This window comes from Aricia agestis, chromosome 5 (assembly GCF_905147365.1).
Source record: "Aricia agestis chromosome 5, ilAriAges1.1, whole genome shotgun sequence".
NCBI classification, from domain to species: Eukaryota; Metazoa; Arthropoda; class Insecta; order Lepidoptera; family Lycaenidae; genus Aricia; species Aricia agestis.
Genome location: NC_056410.1, coordinates 4,154,746 through 4,174,692, shown reverse-complemented (window position 1 = coordinate 4,174,692; position 19,947 = coordinate 4,154,746). Strand labels below are relative to the sequence as shown.

The following is a 19,947-nucleotide window of genomic DNA, read 5'->3' as shown; positions in this document are numbered from 1 at the left end:
ATGGTAAGTTGAAATCTTGACATTGTTGTCTTAGTCTATGTCTGATATCTTCACATAGGTTGTCTTTGAAATTATCCCATAGTTTTAATGGTTCCGATGGCGATGGCGACAGCGATGCTTCTCTCAAAGTATGTTCCCAATGGTCATCGTTTTGTAATAAACCTCTATCATGGCAAGCTGCTTGATATGTCTCTTTGAGAACTCCGTCAACGGTTTTTAAGTATTCGAATGACGTGGGCCCGCGTACGTGATGTAGCAACATCCTGAGATAAAAGCATTCTGACTGAGAAGGATGTACACCGTAAACTCTTCCTAGAGCGGCATCTTTTTTTATACCTGGATGTCCGACTACGTTCTCACCACGCCTCCTTCTTGCAAATTTATTATTGGCCCATGTGTAGTATTGCGGAACTTCGTGGTATAAGAGTGTTTTCGCAAACTCATCTTCGTTACAAAGCTTAAAGAAAGCCAGCAAAGTAGTATTCCGTGGGTTTTGAGCCACTTGCTCAGCCGTTTCTGCAGTAAAGTACACTCTTTGGCCGTTTTCTAAATGGACGGCTAACTGCAACACTGTAGGATGTCGCTCGTGAATCGGAAATTCTAAAATTCGCCAAACGGCTTCCGATGTACTTATGTACCGACCATTTACATAGCTTTCCACTTCATCATTTGGATTTTTGACGCTAAAAGTAGCTTGGTCTGATCCTTTATTTATATATTTACAGATGTATTTGATGGCCTGAACTGAGTGGCAGTACTCGACATTTATGTGCGCGTTGAACGTCCTACACAATAATGGAGAATAAGGGACAATCCACCTATTATCTATATTGAACGTATTTCCTCTGATATTTAGCGAAGCGGTTTGCCCTCCGTTCTCGGCGTCACGACGACGATAAACTGGATATCCGTCTTCTCCGGTTTGGGTATCGTTGATGAAATATCGAGGGTACTTTTTTGTGCAGATACCGTTTTTCATACATGGTGCTGTTAAGTTCTGGTCTCCGCATGGACCGTGCACCATATTTTTAGTCACGATATCGTACAAAATTGGGTCGTTTAGTTGGTTGGGCAGTTCGGCGACTATGACACTATCAATTTCGTCTGGCTGGATTTTTCTTTCTAACCAAAACAGCAAATGGCAGTGTGGTAAACCTCGCTTCTGCCACTCCACACTTGCCATGTAACATTTCACTTTGCCAAATATTTCATCTTTTGTAAATAATTTTATGAATTTTTTCATCTTTAAATGAAATACTCTTGAAATGATGTCATGACGATCGAAAGATCGCTGTCCGGTGAATAGTTCCGCTTTTATTTCTGGCCATTCAGGGTTACACGTAAAAGTAACAAATAAGTCTGGTCTCCCATAGTTGCGGACGTAAGTCATCGCATCTTGCGTTTTTTCGTGCAGATAACGCGGAGAACCTGTGAACGAAGACGGCAAGATGATGCGTTGACCGATGTTTGATGGGTCAACATTTGCGTCCTGGTTTAAAGTGTCTCTGAGATGAATGTATTCTTCAGCTCTTAGTCTAGATTGATTACGGCATATGTAATTTAATCTTTCCGAAATCATCTTTGCCATCATATCAACAATATATTGGCTAAATAAATCCCTGTAGAAATGCAGCGGATTGAAACCATCTCTGACCATTAATCTAAATGCATAAAATTGCATGCATGTCACAGTTTTATTCCGAGCTGTGCCTTGTTGAGGAATAGTCAAATAATAGCCGTCGTCTCCCTTTACAAACATTAAGGGATACTGAAGTGGATCGTAAGATCTATGTAACTCCGAAACCCTTTTAAGTTGGCCGTCTCTGCCGTGCAGCACGATATCTCTGGGGCCTTTTTCCTCATCGACCAAGAGAACGGCTACTTCGTTTACAGTGGGAGCATTATATCTGCCCGGGTGTGCTGTCTGTGGTTGACGGTCGGAATAAATAATTAACTTCAGATTTTCGGAACAGTTTCGTTCAAAGTTTTGTTTAAAACTTTGTATGTATACATTGTGGCTATTTAGTGTGGTCTGCAGTTCGTTAATTAAATCAATTTTTAGCGTTGGAGCTATGTTTGATCGCAACGATAGCTGATCTGCGTCTGAAATAAAATAAATCTGTAAGAATTGCGGAGTTTGGCCTGATGGTGGTAAAAGACTACCTATAAGATGATATACTTGTCCTTCTATTTTAAAAGTGGGCATAAAATTTTGTTCTCTAATTTCTTTTGCGCCAAACGAAGTCATTTGAAATAGGCTATTGTATCTACGTATGTTGGTTAAAAAATGTCTAGATAGTGGATGATTATTTGTCAAAAGACTTTTTATTGGCTGTGGCGTCTCTGAAATATTGGGGAGACTGACTTTTCCAGAAGCACAGCATAAACCATTAGGTTCATCGGCCCATTTTTTGGCAGAACATTTAGGGCAGGTCTTATTCATGGCCCCAATTTGGACGGAAGACTGTTGAGCATAATCAATCTGTGGATCGTATCTGAAAGCCGACCTATTACTATGAGCTAATGCTCGATTGCGAACTCTAGCCGTTAACGTCTGTTGTCTCTCTCTCTGATTCCGAAGGCGTTCGGAACGTTCAGAGCTCGATTCCCTAGCACGAACTTGTACATTTCTGATATTTTGGTCTTCAAGGCGCTGTAATAGACTCTAGGGCGTGAACATGAGAGGTTCTTAAAATTTGTCCTTCAAGCCGCTGCGAACGCTCGATACTTGACTCTCGCGCGCGGACTTGAGACGTCCTCAAATTTTGTTCTTCAAGCCGCCGCGAACGCTCGATACTCGATTCTCGCGCGCGGACTTGAGACGTTCTCAAATTTTGTCCTTCAAGCCGCCGCGAACGCTCGATACTCGATTCTCGCGCGCGGACTTGAGACGTTCTCAAATTTTGTTCAGCAAGCCGTTGCGAACGCTCAATACTTGACTCCCTTGCACGCGATTGCGATGCGTATTCTCTCTGACTTGCAAGACGATTTTCAGTTTCTGACGAAGATTCTCCTTCACGACGTGCTTTACATCCCCTGGCCTTAGAGCTATTTCTAGAAAGTTGAGATTTTGATCTTTTGGGCATTTTCAAATTATCAAAAAACTAAATACTAAATCAACATAGGATATAAATGATATAAGACTAAATTATTTGTTTAGATGTTGAACAGAAAAAAGAGTCACCCTATATTAAATCGAAAAAAAAAAACTATAAAACTATAACGATACTAAGCCGTTTGGACAGCTAAATGTACAATATACATTAATACCTTACACTGAGAAAAATAAAAAATAAAAAAATCTTAAAAACTAAGCATTAGGTAACATAATATACATTAATTTAGTGCTTACTGTACATAAACAATGTGTTTAGTTCTGAAAAGAACTTTAAATACAAAAGTTTATTTAAACTTGAAAAATAAATCCAATTTTTCAAACGAAATTTACTCTATTGCGCACACAACCGCTGCGTAAGGAGCCGACCGCGCGAGTGAGCCGCGCGGGTACTGTATTTTGTGATATTGACTCCCCTCCCGCACCGCTACGGAAATATTATTCTGCGGCACCGCGCGCCGCGCTGCACTGACTGCAGTGACGCTTAGATAAGTTGCTGAATTATTAATTATTATTAAATCTGGTAAGTACTAATACCTGCTGATAAGTAGTTTGGCATGGTTTGTACCAGCGCAACGTTACTATTGCATATTTTTAGATTAAAAAGTAGTTATTGTAAGATAATAATAATTGTAGTAGTCAGACATACGATATCGCGGACTTTTACGTTGATATTAATGTCCTCTATAAGACTATAGTACATCACTTTGCGATAAGTAAGTATAGTCTTTAATTTATAAAGCATAAGCAAGAAGGAATATTTTGGTAGATTTTTCACACAATTATTAACACTTAAGGTGAATAGTAAAGCAAAATGCGTTTTAGACGTCTTTTTGGCGATGTTTTACAGCTAAATTACAGATCGGGAAATACAGAAGTTTTGTGTAATTAGAAAGTGTATCTTGAAATATATTGTCGTGAACGATATTTTTGGTGATCTTTATTCAGTTATCAGAAAATATATTTTTAAATCGCGTAAGATGTATATTTTAGGATGGGTTTTTTTTTTGGTTTAGCTAATCCGTTTATAATGAATCTTTGCATACATGTTTCTTTATTTTTTATCTTGTTGATCGCGAACCATTTGCGATAAACAGTATTGCAAAATAGAAGTTTTATCATCAAACTCTTTAGTGCCTACTGTAAATCAAACTCCACTAGTAAATGTAGTAAAGCATTTGCTCATAAAATTTAACAGGCGTAAATTAGTTACAGAATGCGTCGTTGTCAACTCGAGATATGTACAACGGAGCGCGGCGTTGCCGTTCCGCGCACACGGCACAAGCAGTGCGTGCTCTTCTTTTGATTAGTCTCACTTTGACAATTTACCGGCTTTAAGTTTTAACAGTTTGCACTTTTCGATTTTGAAAAAAGTGAAAAATAATATTATGATCATATGATCATCAGATGCATTTACAACAGTCTATTATTTATCGGACATTGTAATGTAAATTGTTACGTAAATGTATAGCATACAGAATAGTTTATCACAGAGACTTCAAACAATTATTTTTTACTGTTACACTATTATACCTACATAACTATAGGATGTTTAAAAAATGTTTGCCATACATGGAGATAATATGCCATAGCTTCAGGGAAGGTTCAGTATTGTTAAAGGAAGCCGTAAAATTAAAAAAAAATACTTTTAATGAACTTTTTAGGGTTCTGTAGTCAACAAGGAACCCTTATAATTTCGGTCTGTCCGTCTGTCTGTCTGTCTGTCCGCAGTCTTGCTCAAAGACTATAGGACTTACAAAGCTGTAATTTGGCATTAAGACCGAGCTCCCTTTTTTTGCTGTGTTTTCTAATAAGTATTACGATCCCGGAAGACGATGAAACACAAATGAAATTGAGATTTATTTAATGATTGTATATTTATCTGATACTTGCCTAACGGAAAACACGATTCACTTATTTTGACTCAATAGTTTCATTTTTCGAAATTATGAATTTTTCTGGGTTTTTCAACAAATATCTGTTACACTTATTGAGTTACTATCATTCAATAACTTGCACTACTACAATCACACACTATATAAAAGATTAACTAAAGGAAATATTAGAATTGTATTTAATTTTTAAGTAATCAATAATCATCAAAAACATTTTTGGGACTAGCGAAATTTACTTTCGTGCTATAATGCGCCGGACCGTTGTTACGCGATATTGTTCACTATTAGCTACAGCGCAAAATACATTTCATCATCATTTAATATACCTTCATGTGTATACGCATCAGACAATGCATTGATTTTCAAATTGTTTTTATTCACAAAATTTTTATTTTTGTAATCCTGTAGGATCCAAGGTAGGATAGTTGAAATTGATGCAACCGAAGGACAAAATTTAGAAGAGTCCAATATTTTGGGCAACCCCAGATGGCACTGTAGATGACGACACTATAGTAGAAATAAAGTGCCCAAAATGTTGTTACAATGTTGGTGTAGAAAAAGCCATAAATGATAAACAATTAACGTTTTATAAAAAAAACCATGGCGGGTTACAAATAAATAAAAACCACGCATGGTTCTACCAAATACAGGGCCAGCTTCATGTAACCAGAAGCAAAAAATGCATTTTTGGTATATGGTCTTCCAAAAACATTCCAGTTAAAACGGAAATAATCTATCGTGATGAGGAATTCTGGGAAACAAAAATGGAGAAAAAGCTGAAAGACTTCTATATGGATTGCACTTCTATATGGTTTTTATTTTTTTGTAACAAATAAAAACCACGCATGGTTCTACCAAATAAAGGGCCAGCTTCATGTAACCAGAAGCAAAAAATGCATTTTTGGTATATGGTCTTCCAAAAACATTCCAGTTTATACGTGGGAGAGCCATGCTTCGGCACGAATGGGCCGGCTCGACCGGATAAATACCACGTTCTCACAGAAAACTGGCGTGAAACAGCGCTTGCGCTGTGTTTCGCCGAGTGAGTGAGTTTACCGGAGGCCCAATCCCCTACCCCCCCTAGAAATGCCGCAGTTGAAAAACAATTTGTTACCCCAGGAGGGTACCAACTGCGTTGGAGAATCCCTCTCTGGACGTCCATGCTCAGGAACCCCTGGAACTGAACGTGGACGTCCAGGCTGCCCCTCGTATTCTGGGGAGGGCAAAACTGCGCTCCAATCTGCTCGGGGCAAGAGCAAACACACAAAGGCACCCCCCTCGATATTAAACATGGACTTTTGTAATATCAGGGGATTACACTCCAACCTTAATGCCGTCCATTACCACCTTGAGACGGCAAGGCCGGCTTTGCTCTTTTTAACCGAGACGCAGATATCATCTCCGAGTGACACATCATACCTTTCCCACCCAGGGTATTACCTCGAGCACTCCTTTCTACCCAAAGCTGGAGTGTGTGTGTATATCAGAGATGATATCAGCTCTCGCCGCCTCAGCAATCTTGAGGTCATGGACCTATCAAACTTATGGCTCCGCATAGATTGCGACGACCACCCTCGCGTCTATGCGTGCCTATATAGGTCCCATAGTGGTGACCCCGAGACGGACCGACTCTTGGAGCACCTACAAGCTGCTTCAGATTTTGTGCAGCGGCAGATCCCATCCGCAGAGATCATAATACTTGGCGACTTTAATGCCCACCACGCCGACTGGCTCAATTCCAGTAAAACTGATCACGCGGGGAGATCTGTCTGCAACTTTGCCCTTGCGAACGACTTGACACAACTGGTTACTACGCCTACGCGAATCCCAGATGTGGATGGTCAGAATCCTTCCTTGTTGGACCTCCTGCTGACTTCAAATCCTGACGGCTACCAAATATCCGTAACCGCACCACTTGGTTCATCGGATCATTGCCTTGTTAGGAGTTCTGTGCCACTTACGACGGTGTTAAGACAGCGCGCTGTTAAATACCGTCGTGTGTGGCACTACAAGTCAGCAGACTGGGATGGGATGCGGTCGTTTTTTGCATCCTATCCTTGGGGGCACGTGTGCTTCTCGCCGGATGATCTCGACAACACTGCCAACTCTGTTGCCGATGTGGTGATGCAGGGGATGGAACTTTTCATTCCGACCTCTGTAGTGCCAACTGGCGGCAGATTTCGTCCCTGGTTTGGTTCATCCCCCAAAAAAGCTTCTCGCCGGAAGCAGGAGGCTTACCAATCCTGGGCCAACGCAGTGTCTGCTCGAGATTTAAATACCAGCACATATAAAAAGGAGTACAACCTTGCCTCTAGGTCCCTCAAGAAAGAGATTACTCGGGCAAAGCAACAGCACGTCAATAGAATTGGCAAGAGACTTGAGCGCCTCCCCTCGGGAACCCGTGCATTCTGGTCTCTGGCCAAAGCTATTGAAGGAAATTTCTGCAAGCCAACCCTACCATCCCTACACGTAGGAAATGGATCGTTGGCCCAGGACGCAAAAGACAAAGCCGATCTTCTGGGCAAGCTCTTTGCGTCAAACTCGACCCTGGGTGACGGGGGGCAGAAACCGCCGACCATACCGCGATGCACGAGCATCATGTCGGATATACGGTTTCATCAGCGCTCAGTGCGAAAAGCCCTCTGTTCCCTTGATATCCAAAAGTCGAGTGGGCCTGACGGAATCCCGCCTATTGTGTTGAAAAAGTGTGCTCCAGAGTTGGCTCCGGTCTTGACGCGTCTTTTTCGGCTCTCCTATTCCACTGGCATCGTCCCGGCTTCCTGGAAGACAGCCTTGGTGCACCCGATCCCCAAAAAAGGTGATCGCTCAAATCCTTCCAACTACAGACCAATCGCTATAACCTCTCTCTTCTCGAAGATAATGGAATCCATTATCAATAGCCAGCTTCTTCGATACTTGGACGGCCAGGGATTGCTAAGCGACAAACAATACGGGTTCCGTAAGGGTCGCTCGGCTGGTGATCTCTTGGCATACTTGACTCATCGTTGGGCTCAGGCAATTGAGTCGAAGGGAGAGGCATTGGCTGTTAGTTTGGACATTGCGAAGGCCTTCGATCGGGTTTGGCATAAAGCGCTGCTATCAAAGCTTCCATCATACGGGCTACCCGAGAAATTATGTAAGTGGGTCACTAGTTTCTTAGCAGACAGAAGCATAAAGGTCGTAGTTGACGGCGAATGCTCGGAAACTCAGTCTGTTAATGCTGGTGTCCCTCAGGGCTGTGTGCTATCGCCTACTCTATTCATACTGCATATCAATGACATGTTACAAACCAAAGGCATTCATTGCTATGCGGATGATAGTACAGGTGATGCTGTATATACCGGCTCCCCTAATATTTCTCGGCAAAATGTCACTGAGAGTCGAAACGAACTTGTGTCTAAGGTGGAGAATTCATTGGAGAAGGTCTCTGAATGGGGTAGACGTAACTTAGTCCAATGCAACCCCGCCAAGACACAAGTCTGCGCGTTCACCACTAAAAAGTCACCAATGGTCGTTTATCCTCGTTTCGAGGGCACATCTTTAACCATCTCCCCTAGCATTGAGATACTTGGCGTCAACATATCGAGCGAAGTCCAGTTCCGATATCATCTTGAGGGTAAGGCCAAATTAGCCTCAAAGAAGCTTGGCGTTCTTAACAGAGCGAGACAGTACTTCAATCCGGACCAACGCCTACAACTCTACAAGGCGCAGGTTCGGCCTCATATGGAATATTGTTCTCATCTCTGGGCAGGGGCGCCAAAATACCAACTGCTCCCTCTGGATCGTATCCAACGAAGGGCTGCTCGAATTGTTGACTGCCATAGTGTTTCAAACAGCTTGGACCCCCTGGAATTACGCCGAGATGTTGCTTCACTCTGCATCCTCTATCGGTTGTATCACGGGGAGTGCTCTGAGGAATTGTTCGGAATCATACCACCTGCAACTTTTCGCTATCGTCCCACGCGAAAAACATACCATCCTCATCACCTTGATGAGTGGCAGTCTTCCACAGTGCGTTTTTCGCGTAACTTTCTGCCGCGCACTGTAAAACTCTGGAATGGGCTGTCACCAGCAGTATTTCCGGACCGATACGACCTGCAAACCTTCAAGAAAAGAGCGTATACCCTCTTAAAAGGCCGGCAACGCACCTGCAGCTCTTCTGATGTTGCGAGTGTCCATGGGCGACGGTAGTTGCTTACCATCAGGTGACCCGTTTGCTCGTTTCCCCCCTTATTTAATAAAAAAAAAAAAAAAAGTTAAAACGGAAATAATCTATCGTGATGAGGAATTCTTGGAAACAAAAATGGAGAAAAAGCTGAAAGACTTCTATATGGATTGCACTTCTATATGGTTTTTATTTTTTTGTCATAAATAAAAACCACGCATGGTTCTACCAAATAAAGGGCCAGCTTCATGTAACCAGAAGCAAAAAATGCATTTTTGGTATATAGTCTGGCAAAAACTTTCCAGTTAAAACGGAAATAATCCATCGTGATGAGGAATTCTGGGAAACAAAAATGTAGAAAAAGCTGAAAGACTTCTATATCAGTGGCAAAAAATGAAACATTCATCTCCGCGTCTTCTCCCCTGAAACCTCCCCCACTCCAAATATCATGAAAATCGTTTGAGCCGTATTCGAGATACATATAATACGGGACATACATAAAATACGGGTTAAAAGGGGATAAAATAAAAAAGTATTCTATGTACATATTTATTTTATTTAATTAATTCGAAAAAAAACAAGTAGTCTCTGTTTATTATTACTCTGCCCACCTCTGCAAAATAAATTGCTAAATGCTAGATCTAGCGGAAATATTATGTAACTTACCGTAGCTTGGCAACCTACATTGATTCATAAACAGATGGCGCTCCGCGTCAAACGTCCAAGGTCATTTGCTTAGATATTCGTCTTAAGATGAAGTGGTAGGGCCAGAAGCGTATAATATCGCGATCTAGGGTATCTTTGAACCTGTTTTTAGATATCAACCGCTAAAATTCATACAATGTTATTCATACTGGCGTAAGGGTGAAGATATGCCTAATAACGTTATATTCTTCGAAACACGATTATAGTAATTTGCCTCGATAGAAAAAAATCGTGAAAATCATCATAAATTGCCATTTTATTGCAATTTTTCGATTTTACGGCGAATTTAGATACAATTCTAGTAAAAAAATTATGTTTTTATAAACCTTTTATCAAATCCCATAAGGTAGTATTTATGGTTTTCACTAAAATGATAGTTAGTCATTCAAATTAAAATAATACCTATAACGCTCGCACTGTATGAGCGCGGCGGGGATGCGGGGTGGCGATTCAGTCGGCCGCGGAGCCTCGTCGCAAGCAGACACGTACTACTCGTCGACCCGCTCTTTACGAGACTTTGATGTGAAAATGGGAAATAAAAACTGCAGAGGAAAAAAAATATCCCTTTTGCGGAAAAGAAGAATAACTCAAAATAACAGAGCACTTATCGGTATTATCTTTTTTTAGTTAGTTTTTTTCCTCATTAGATACGAATGAGTAGAAATAAGGGTCACCGTACACTTGACTGAGTATCGGTATTATCTTTTTTTTTGACGTTATTTTTTTCCTCAGTAGGCATAAGAATAAGGGTCACCGCATATTTGACCGGGTACCGGTATGGGTATTGGGTATCTTGTTTTGACTATTCTTTTCCTCTGTAGGCATGAATTAGTAGAAATAAGAATAAGCATCACCGCACACTTGATCTGGTATCGGTATCGGTATTATCTTGTTTTAGACTATTTTTTGCCTCAGTAGGTATGAATGAGTAGAAATAAGGGTCACCGTACACTTGACTGAGTATCGGTATTATCTTCTTTTTTGACGTTATTTTTTTCCTCAGTAGGCATAAGAATAAGGGTCACCGCATATTTGACCGGGTACCGGTATGGGTATTGGGTATCTTGTTTTGACTATTCTTTTCCTCTGTAGGCATGAATTAGTAGAAATAAGAATAAGCATCACCGCACACTTGATCTGGTATCGGTATCGGTATTATCTTGTTTTAGACTATTTTTTTCCTCAGTAGGTATGAATGAGTAGAAATAAGGGTCACCGTACACGTGACTGGGTATCGGTACTTATAATATTTTTTTGACACAATTGTTTCCTTAGTAGGTATGAATGAGTATTTAGGGACTCCTAACAAATAGGATGGTAATGTGTATTTTGCTTTTGAAGACCGAAGAGATAGAATGAAGAAGAATGTTATTATGTTTCTTACAGATATCGAGCTATGGTTGTGCAACAAAATATAAAAAAAAATGTTCAGATAATTCTGTTCAAGTTTTACAAGGGTGAGACTTACACATAATTTATTATGTATTAATATAGGTGTCGACGGCGAATAAATTCAAATAAAATTAGTGTATAAATAAATAATAATAATTATATACAAAGAAAGAAAACATTGATTACAATGTTTATAATATTGATTACAACGTTTACAACACCAATGGAACTTACTCCCGAGTATGCTAACCTAATGCCATCCACGTCTTGCGAGCGGAACAGAGCAATTACAAAAATGAGTTCAGAGGACCATGTTCAAGTTCCATCCACGTCTAGCATACATTCAACAGGGTAAGAATAACTCATTTATCAAAACATAGAATGCATGAGTATAGGTGTCGATGGTGAGATAATATTATGTTTTATTACTATATTTTACACGGATATTTACTCGTTTATTTTAACATTTTACAATTTTCCGACGTTTCGGGTACTTTGCAGAACTACCGCGACCATGGGGTCTGCAAAGAACCCGAAACGTCGGAAAATTGTACACAACAAACTACAATAAATTCATGAATCTAGGCTTCAATGGCTAAAATAAATGATGGTATTATGTATTATATTATGATGCTAACTAAAGTAAATGATGACTTTATGTACTTACATTGCAGAAATCAAACATTACCTGACCAAACAACACCAATGGAACTTCATCCTGATCCTGAGTACCTACTATCATCCATTTCAAATGCCTTACGTCCAGCAACTCCTCTGGAGTGAGTGTCAAAGCCTGTTTGTATTATAAATATCGGTAGTTATTCCTTGAATCCTTTGCCTAACCCGACGGGATAAAGGTGGGAGTTTATTGTATGTGTTGTACGTTCAATTTAGTCTTACTAATAATTATTAAAATAGCTAGATATAAATGCTCAAGTCAATAATATTTTATTGTTGACTTATTTAAAATATATATGGTGAATTTACCTTTCAGGTCCACGGATAATTTTGACGATGATTTTGTCATACTTCCTGAGGAGGGACAAAAATTTGAGGAATGCAGTGGCAGGAGAATCGTGGACATCGGTTATTTTTTCAAGCAATTGAAAGAAATGGATCATGAATCATTATTTAAATGCAACAACAGTCATTTACTAGACTCGCGACAAATACGTGGAATGTTTATATTTTTATAAATAAATTGACTATTGTATACTCTGACATAATAACCTAATAAATATGACATAATATCTCATAACGTATGCCAAGTAGGCTTGTACTTGAATATCATTCATTCATTTATTTATGTTTGTTTGTTTGTAAAAAGAATCTGCCTGAAGTTAGCCAGGGATTAGTTTACTCACGTTCAATGCGCGGCCTATACATACTAGCATAGACTTTAAGTCGGGAATTAGGGATAGGTATGGGCTACGGCTACGGGTCTGGGCCCAGCACTAAAGAGCATCTGTGAGCGTACGGAAGCATTCGAGACAATTTGGAATCGGTAACTAATGAGGTAAGTATCGGTATTCTCTTGTACAATCAACCGATAAGTGTGTACATCAAATGTACGGTAAACTTTATTCTCATTTTTACTCATTCATACCTACTGAGGTTAAAAAGTGTTTCAAACAAGATAATACCGATACCGATACCCGGTCAAGTGTACGGTGACCCTTATTTCTATTCATACAATACCAACTAAGGAATTTTTTTTTCAAAAACAATATAATACCAATAACAAGTAAAAGTGTTTCAAACAGCTTGGACCCCTTGGAATTACGCCGAGATGTAGCTTCACTCTGCATCCTCTATCGGTTGTATCACGGGGAGTGCTCTGAGGAATTGTTCGGAATCATACCACCTGCAACTTTTCGCCATCGTCCCACGCGAAAAACATACCATCCTCATCACCTTGATGAGTGGCAGTCTTCCACAGTGCGTTTTTCGCATAACTTTCTGCCGCGCACTGTAAAACTCTGGAATGAACTGTCACCAGCAGTATTTCCTTACCTATACGACCTGCAAACCTTCAAGAAAAGAGCGTATTCCCTCTTAAAAGGCCGGCAACGCACCTGCAGCTCTTCTGATGTTGCGAGTGTCCATGGGCGACGGTAGTTGCTTACCATCAGGTGACCCGTTTGCTCGTTTGCCCCCTTATTTAATAAAAAAAAAAAAACTATACCCGGTCAAGTGTGCGACGACCCTTATTCTCATTTATGCCTACTAAGGAAAAATTTTGTCTAAAACAAGATAATAAGAGGGTAAAATATTGAACTCGCATGCCCGGTCGCCGCTGCCTCTACGCTACGCACCTACTACCAGGCGTGCGCATAGAAAGCGCGGGGCGGAAGATGGTTGCCCCGCGCATGCTCCCGCCACGCTTCATACCTCACCCCCTCAGAAACGCGATGCGCACTCTACCACTTCATCTTAATACGGTTCCCTTTTTTCTCTCATTAAATATAGCCTATATTCAGCAGAAATAGTGTGGATTAAAAAATATGCATTAATACTTCCATCGTGCATCGGCATCGTGGGTATCGCAGACACAATAGATCTTCAATTGTTATGCTGGCAGCCGGCTGCCGCTATTGGAGATTTATAGTTAAAGAAATTAATTAATTATAATAGCAATCAAAAATAATAATCATTCAAAACTTATTTTAAAAAGTTCTAAAAATATTACTTTCGTAGTCATAACTTTTAAAGCTTTTTTGAAATTAGGATTATAATAATGAAGCACGATAGTCTATATCAAATCAATAAAGCAGCACCCGGCTGTCGCATAACTATTGAAAATCTATTGTGTCTGCGATTCCCACGATCGAGGTAATATTTACGTGGACTCTCCGGGCGAGTCTGTGGCACTGATAATTAAATCTCTCCCCTACCGCACGCACACCCGCGCATCGCGCCTTGACGCCCAATTCACTACGTGCAGCAGAAATCGTAATATTTTAATTTCGCCATAACATTAAAACCAAACGTCCAATTTTAATCATTCAAAGACCAAATATTATCTACATTAACTGTACTTAGTGATGAAATAATTTATTTTGATAAGGGTCAATAGCATGATTTAAATAAACGCATTTAAATATAGTCCAAAAAAAATTATAGATTTTTTAATAAAAAAATGGTTATTGTGCCTCACTCAACATAGATAGGTATAGTGTGTCGCGGACTTTTTTGTAGATATTTAAAAGATCTATAATTACTTAGCACATTTTATGCCTCTATCTTTTATAGTTTAGGCAGCGTACGCAAAATAAGTAACTTTTCTGGTTGATTTTTTAAACCTTGCGTCCGAAAATCCCAAATATCTTACGGAACCTTATATTTTTCCAAAATAAAAATTAGCCTATGTTCAGCAGAAATAATGCAGGATTCCAATGGTAAAAGAATTTTTCAAATCGGTCCAGTAGTTTCGGAGCCTATTCGACTCAAACAAACAAACAAACAAAAAATCAAATCTTTCCTCTTTATAATAGTAGTGTAGATAATCGTTTGTTTTACAGATTCCCTCAAGATCCTCTAATAAGAGGAAAATGGCTGAAATTAATTGGGCGTATTGGTTGGAATCCCAAGAAGGTTATTAATCGAAAGATTTTGAACGTTTTCTGGGACCATATGTTCCCATTTGAATATCAAGGAGTCACCTCGGTTTCTCATGGTTTCCATCACCAGACCACCACTTTTGTGAACATGATACCTACTCGAAACAATACAAGGTACAACAAAAGAAACATTTTGAAAATCGGTTCATAAACGGCGGAGTAATCGTTGAACATACATAAAAAATATATCCAGAGCCGAACGTCTTGACTCCTCCTGTTTGGAAGTCGGTTAAAAATAATTGTAATAAAAAATATTATGATATTAGGAATAAAATATAATATACTAGTATAGTGTGTTGTTTACTTTCAATGTAAGGGCTGATTTACCAGATAGATTTTACCTGAGTAATAAATAAGTAACTTTATAATGTGTTATGTGTATATTATTGACTGATGAATCAACTTTGACATTACATGGCAACAAGTAATGGGATTGATCATGACAGCCCGAGGACTAATTGGACTTTGACTTTTACTTTTCAGGACTTAGATTTTTCCTTTTCAGAAAAGTTATTAAAAACACTTCGAGAACGAAATGTCGGTCAGAATGGCCGTGTGAGATATTATCCGTTTTTTAACATATTTATGAATATGAATGGCTATTATTTCAATAAGTCTTAAAAGAAATAATTATTTATGGTAACAAAGGTCCTTATTTAATAAATTAATGATATTTGGACGACAAAATATATAATATTATAACATTTTATCTTTAAACAGACAATATTAATTAAGGTTTCCGGTTATGATACTTTTGTTACAAAAAATAAATGATTTATTATTAAAAATCTAATAATTGAATACTTGATTTATGATGATTTTCAGGATGATTGTAACTACAAATCATTGTGTTTACTCGTATGATATTAGATGCAAATCCTGGGTACCTAGTCAGACGCGGGGCGGAGTGACACGTCATTGGTATTGTATATAAAGCGGGTTGTTTGATGGAGGGGGCTCACTCTCTCTTGCCGTAAGCCTTGTCAAGCCTTGTCACTCTGCCTCCTGTCAATGTGAATTGGCTCTGAGTACTTCGAACAAAGATCGTTATAAGTTAAGTATTTAAAGTATTTTATTGGTTTAAACGCTTCTAGGCCTTTTGGCTAAAATCAAATCGTTGCATATTATTTATTTCTCATAGAAACTCAGGTAAAATAACTCGAACAGACTATACTATCGATAGTAAAATATACATCACTAACACACGCACACATTGACAGATCGAAATTCGTCGCGCATTTTCGGGTTGTTAGGTGGTCTATACGACAGTATATTATAAGTCTATAGTAAGAATATTGTTTTCCCGCCATAATATAATCGACACTGGGACTGGCCATGGTTAAATAGCCAAAGTGCCATAATAAGAAAAAAAACAAGACGAAGAAGGAAATTAAAAAAAAAAAACAAAAATCGAAACAATCTAAAAATGGAGTTGTTTTTAATTTTGGTCAGTGTTTAAATTTATTTAGTTTATAAGAAACGTATTTACTTTTGTATATTTTAATCACAATGGGTACGCAAAAACCAGGAGAATGGGCCAACTCTCTGATTGCCCGGTTCGAAGAGCAAGTAAGTATAATAAATAAATAAAAATAGTATATTGTTCACCCTGGATCCGAATTTACACAATTAGATATTTATTGCACATGTTATACAAGAATTTAAGTATCCAAGTAATACGTATGATACCAAAATTATATTCAATGGGGATTTACCTCATAATTCTATCGACCGTACTCCTACGTAAATTGTTTTCTCGTGCAAGTGCCGGCATATTTATTATCCGAGAGGCGAGATATTTTTTCATTCAGGCTCTTATTCTAAGGAATATTCTGACCAATGTGAACATTGAATAGCACTATTAGCAGGCAGTACCTTGATAATGATCAGTAGCCCTAGCACAGTAACCAGTGTAAATGCGAAAGTATAGACAAACTGTGAGATATGGAGGAGATAAACTTAAGGTGCCGTTCCGATCTTTTTTCGTTCCGAAAAATTCAATTCAAATGCCACTTTATGACAGAATATAGTCCTAAAAATTCAAATAACATCTTACTTTACGACATATAATACTATAGTCTGTCATAAAGTGGCATTTTAATTGAATTTTTGTCCACAGTTTGTCCATACTTTCGCATTTCTACTGGTGGCCGTGCTAGCTCGGCTGCTGACTTCAATAGCAAGAAATTGCTTGCTCAAAACACAAAACTAAAATTTTATGATATATAGGATAAGTTAAGATGTTTATAGATATACTGTGTTTATCAGCCACTCAAAATATTGCAGCTTCCTTACAAAACAGGTGCACAGAATTTGCACTCCCGAATAAATGATGAACAGTTCAAAGGCTGCCTGGTACAAATTAGTCGGCATCGCTTTTCTCTTGTCATATCGGGCTTAACGAAAATTCTTCAAAGAGTCAACGAATTGGTGAGTTTCTTCTTGCTTATGGAATAATTTGTAATGTCTGTCTATGCATCTTTTTATGTCAGCATGTCTCACTTTTATTTATTCATTGTTAAACTGCTTAGCCAATTATATTACATGAATTTGGTATTGAAGAAGCAATGTTAGTGGGCAACACCTAGTCTTAAATAAATATTACAATTTGAGAATAGCAAAATATAATTTTATACTAATACATTTTTTTTTCTAATGACATTTTAGTATCAACCAACCTTAACGGCTTGTGTCAATCGACCCCAGACTGAGCAAGAAAAGGGCTACCATGACAGTCTAGTGATAGTTCTTGATACACTAGAGATATGCCTCAACTCCCAACCAAAGGACACGGCTAAACACGAGGAGGCTATGAATGTTAAAATATTGTTGAGAGAAGTTTGTCAGTTTATAGGTAAGACACTGATGTCTTAATATCAGAGAACTATTTTTATGATCACATAGTTAGTGGAAACGAAAAAAAATATGATGGCGCTTATTGTAAGTCTATTGATAAATTAATTCATTATCCTTTTTATTTTCTTTCAAGTTGCTTGTTTGATATAATAGAGACACACAGGAACATTGAGGCTCGGGCGGATATAATTTGAGCCTAAATAGTTGTGATATTTATGTTTCTAATTTTTTCATTTCAGATTTACGAAATGAAAGCAACATTAATAATATAGAACTCCGTCAGCTGGCCAGCAAAGTACTGTTTGCGCTTAGTTTAAATTTTTTTAATGCAGTATTCAATAGGATTAGTGCAAGATTGCAGGTGTGTAGAATATAACTATTTCTTTGGAAATCAATCAAAAAATTGATTAGAATTTAAAAGTACCTTTAATGATACACCTGTAAATTCATAAAATTATTGTAATTTTATTTTAGGAATTAGCCTCCTGTAATGAAGAAAACCCCGATTATACAGACATAGAGTTAATACAGCATATAAATGTGGATATTGTCAGGCTTATACGGCTTTTTACAGGTAAAAAGTTTGATTGTAATATGTAAAATGTAAATCATGACCCATTCCCGTCCCTCTTGCAACACATCACAATATGCGTGTAGCCTTATACTAAGTATTTTTTTTTAATTTCAGAATCCTTGCAGAAATTTAGATTGCTAAAAAAAACTTCACATATAGTCCTTGTAGTGTCCCTGGAAAAAGCAGTTTGGAATTGGATGGATACTTATCCTCAGGTTTGTTTGAATTTCATTAACAACCACAATTATTTTTTAATTTTTCACAAGTAGCAGTAGCAAAGAAACAACACAAATTCAGCGATGATCCAATCCAATCTTACGCTATTGGTGGGCCAAAGCGTGTTTTCTGCAGCCGCCAGTAACGTCGATGAGGACGAAGTGGAAAACGATAAATATAGCTTTTCGCGCGTAATTTGAGTGCGACCTGCGACTTAGAACTGTACACAGTACACACCCAAAAGCGCGATGTGCAGTTCCTTACCTGAGTTCGCAAGTAGCGTATAGGCAGCTTTATAATGTTCTAAACTCGCAGGAGTTTGCGGAAGTCCAGTGCCGGCCTAACGAGGAGCTAAGCAAGTGTTGCGACACGCTGTTCGACATGCTGCACGACAGCTTCGCCGACAACAAGAAGTCGCGCGTCGCCATGTGGCCGCTGCAGATCATGCTGCTCATACTTAACCCCGTAAGTGTTGTTTTTTTGAGGTTTAGTTGAGCTAGAGCTGCTACAAAATAAATACAGAAGTGCTTGTAACATAAAAAATTGAGAGTAAAAAAATGCAATGTCTTGTCAGTTGTCACGAGCTTTACATTTTGTCTGTTTACATTTACTTTACATTTAAGAGATTTGAAAAAACTGTGCTACTTATATTTCCGGGTGACTGGTGAGACACGAACAATACTCGAGGGCGTGATATTTGGCTATTATATTAGATGAAAAAAAAAAAAAAATTGATCACAGAGTAAATGTAGCTTAAAGTTAAATAATTATTTACCCAACGCATGTACACCGCGCGTACGCGCCTTTTTTTTTTTCGAAAGGGTCTAAGCTACTGGTCTGGTTAAGACCATGGTAGTCTAATCGTGGCTATAACTAGTCTGTTGCTAGTTGGTTTGGAGATAAACAATGAGGGGGACCTGGCCCCTCACCTAAAGTCACACGTGTGACATTCTAATCGGGAAATATTGGGGAGAGCTACAAAAATAAGCTATTTTTATCTGACGTGGGGACACGGGCATGTATACCGCGCATACGCGCCTATACTACTACTTACCTACATTGTTTACGTGCCGCCGTCGCGCCGGCCGCGGCGGCCGTATAAGTATGCAGTTATGCACTATGCATACTTGCCTAGTCGCGTAATTTACTTAGTTACCTTCATTCGTTTAATTATAATAGGGAAATTTGGAAAAAAAATATGTAAAGACGTCATACGTCATACGCCTAATACGGGTCCAATCCGTTCTGTAGAGTTACCCTGGGATGCAAATCCCTCTGGCGTAATATTAAATTGAACAACCAGAGAGTGTGAGCGAAAAGTCCAAGTTTGTTGTATCGAATTACATATATCAAAATATGTTATCGAGCAAGCGATACCGCGATGTAAAGGCCGAACAGCGCCATCTGTT

At 38.7% G+C, this 19,947-nt stretch overlaps 2 protein-coding genes and 1 long non-coding RNA gene across 6 annotated transcripts in view; 2 read left to right on the top strand and 1 right to left on the bottom strand.

Annotated features, from left to right (window-relative positions):
* Positions 1–11,476: 11,476 nt before the first annotated feature.
* Positions 11,477–12,468, top strand: LOC121727053. The gene is made up of 3 exons (XM_042114731.1): positions 11,477–11,623; positions 11,947–12,051; positions 12,267–12,468. The coding sequence occupies exons 1-3, from the start codon at positions 11,496–11,498 to the stop codon at positions 12,466–12,468; spliced, it is 435 nt and encodes a 144-aa protein (XP_041970665.1). The 5' UTR covers positions 11,477–11,495.
* Positions 12,469–13,452: 984 nt separating this feature from the next.
* Positions 13,453–16,278, bottom strand: LOC121726759. The gene is made up of 3 exons (XR_006035577.1): positions 16,267–16,278; positions 13,592–13,718; positions 13,453–13,549 (listed from the first exon to the last, which is right to left on the bottom strand). It is a non-coding gene; the product is annotated as an uncharacterized LOC121726759 (long non-coding RNA).
* A 90-nt stretch (positions 16,279–16,368) lies between these two features.
* LOC121726743 (neurofibromin) overlaps positions 16,369–19,947 on the top strand; it is a 63,518-nt gene continuing 59,939 nt past the window's right edge. For all 4 annotated transcript variants that reach the window (XM_042114217.1, XM_042114216.1, XM_042114215.1 and 1 more), the window contains exons 1-7: positions 16,369–16,461; positions 17,179–17,322; positions 17,560–17,746; positions 17,988–18,109; positions 18,223–18,322; positions 18,437–18,537; positions 18,854–19,003. In XM_042114217.1, coding sequence (XP_041970151.1) covers positions 16,402–16,461; positions 17,179–17,322; positions 17,560–17,746; positions 17,988–18,109; positions 18,223–18,322; positions 18,437–18,537; positions 18,854–19,003 — 864 coding nt within the window. In that variant the 5' untranslated portion in view covers positions 16,369–16,401. The remainder of the gene's footprint in view (positions 16,462–17,178; positions 17,323–17,559; positions 17,747–17,987; positions 18,110–18,222; positions 18,323–18,436; positions 18,538–18,853; positions 19,004–19,947) is intronic.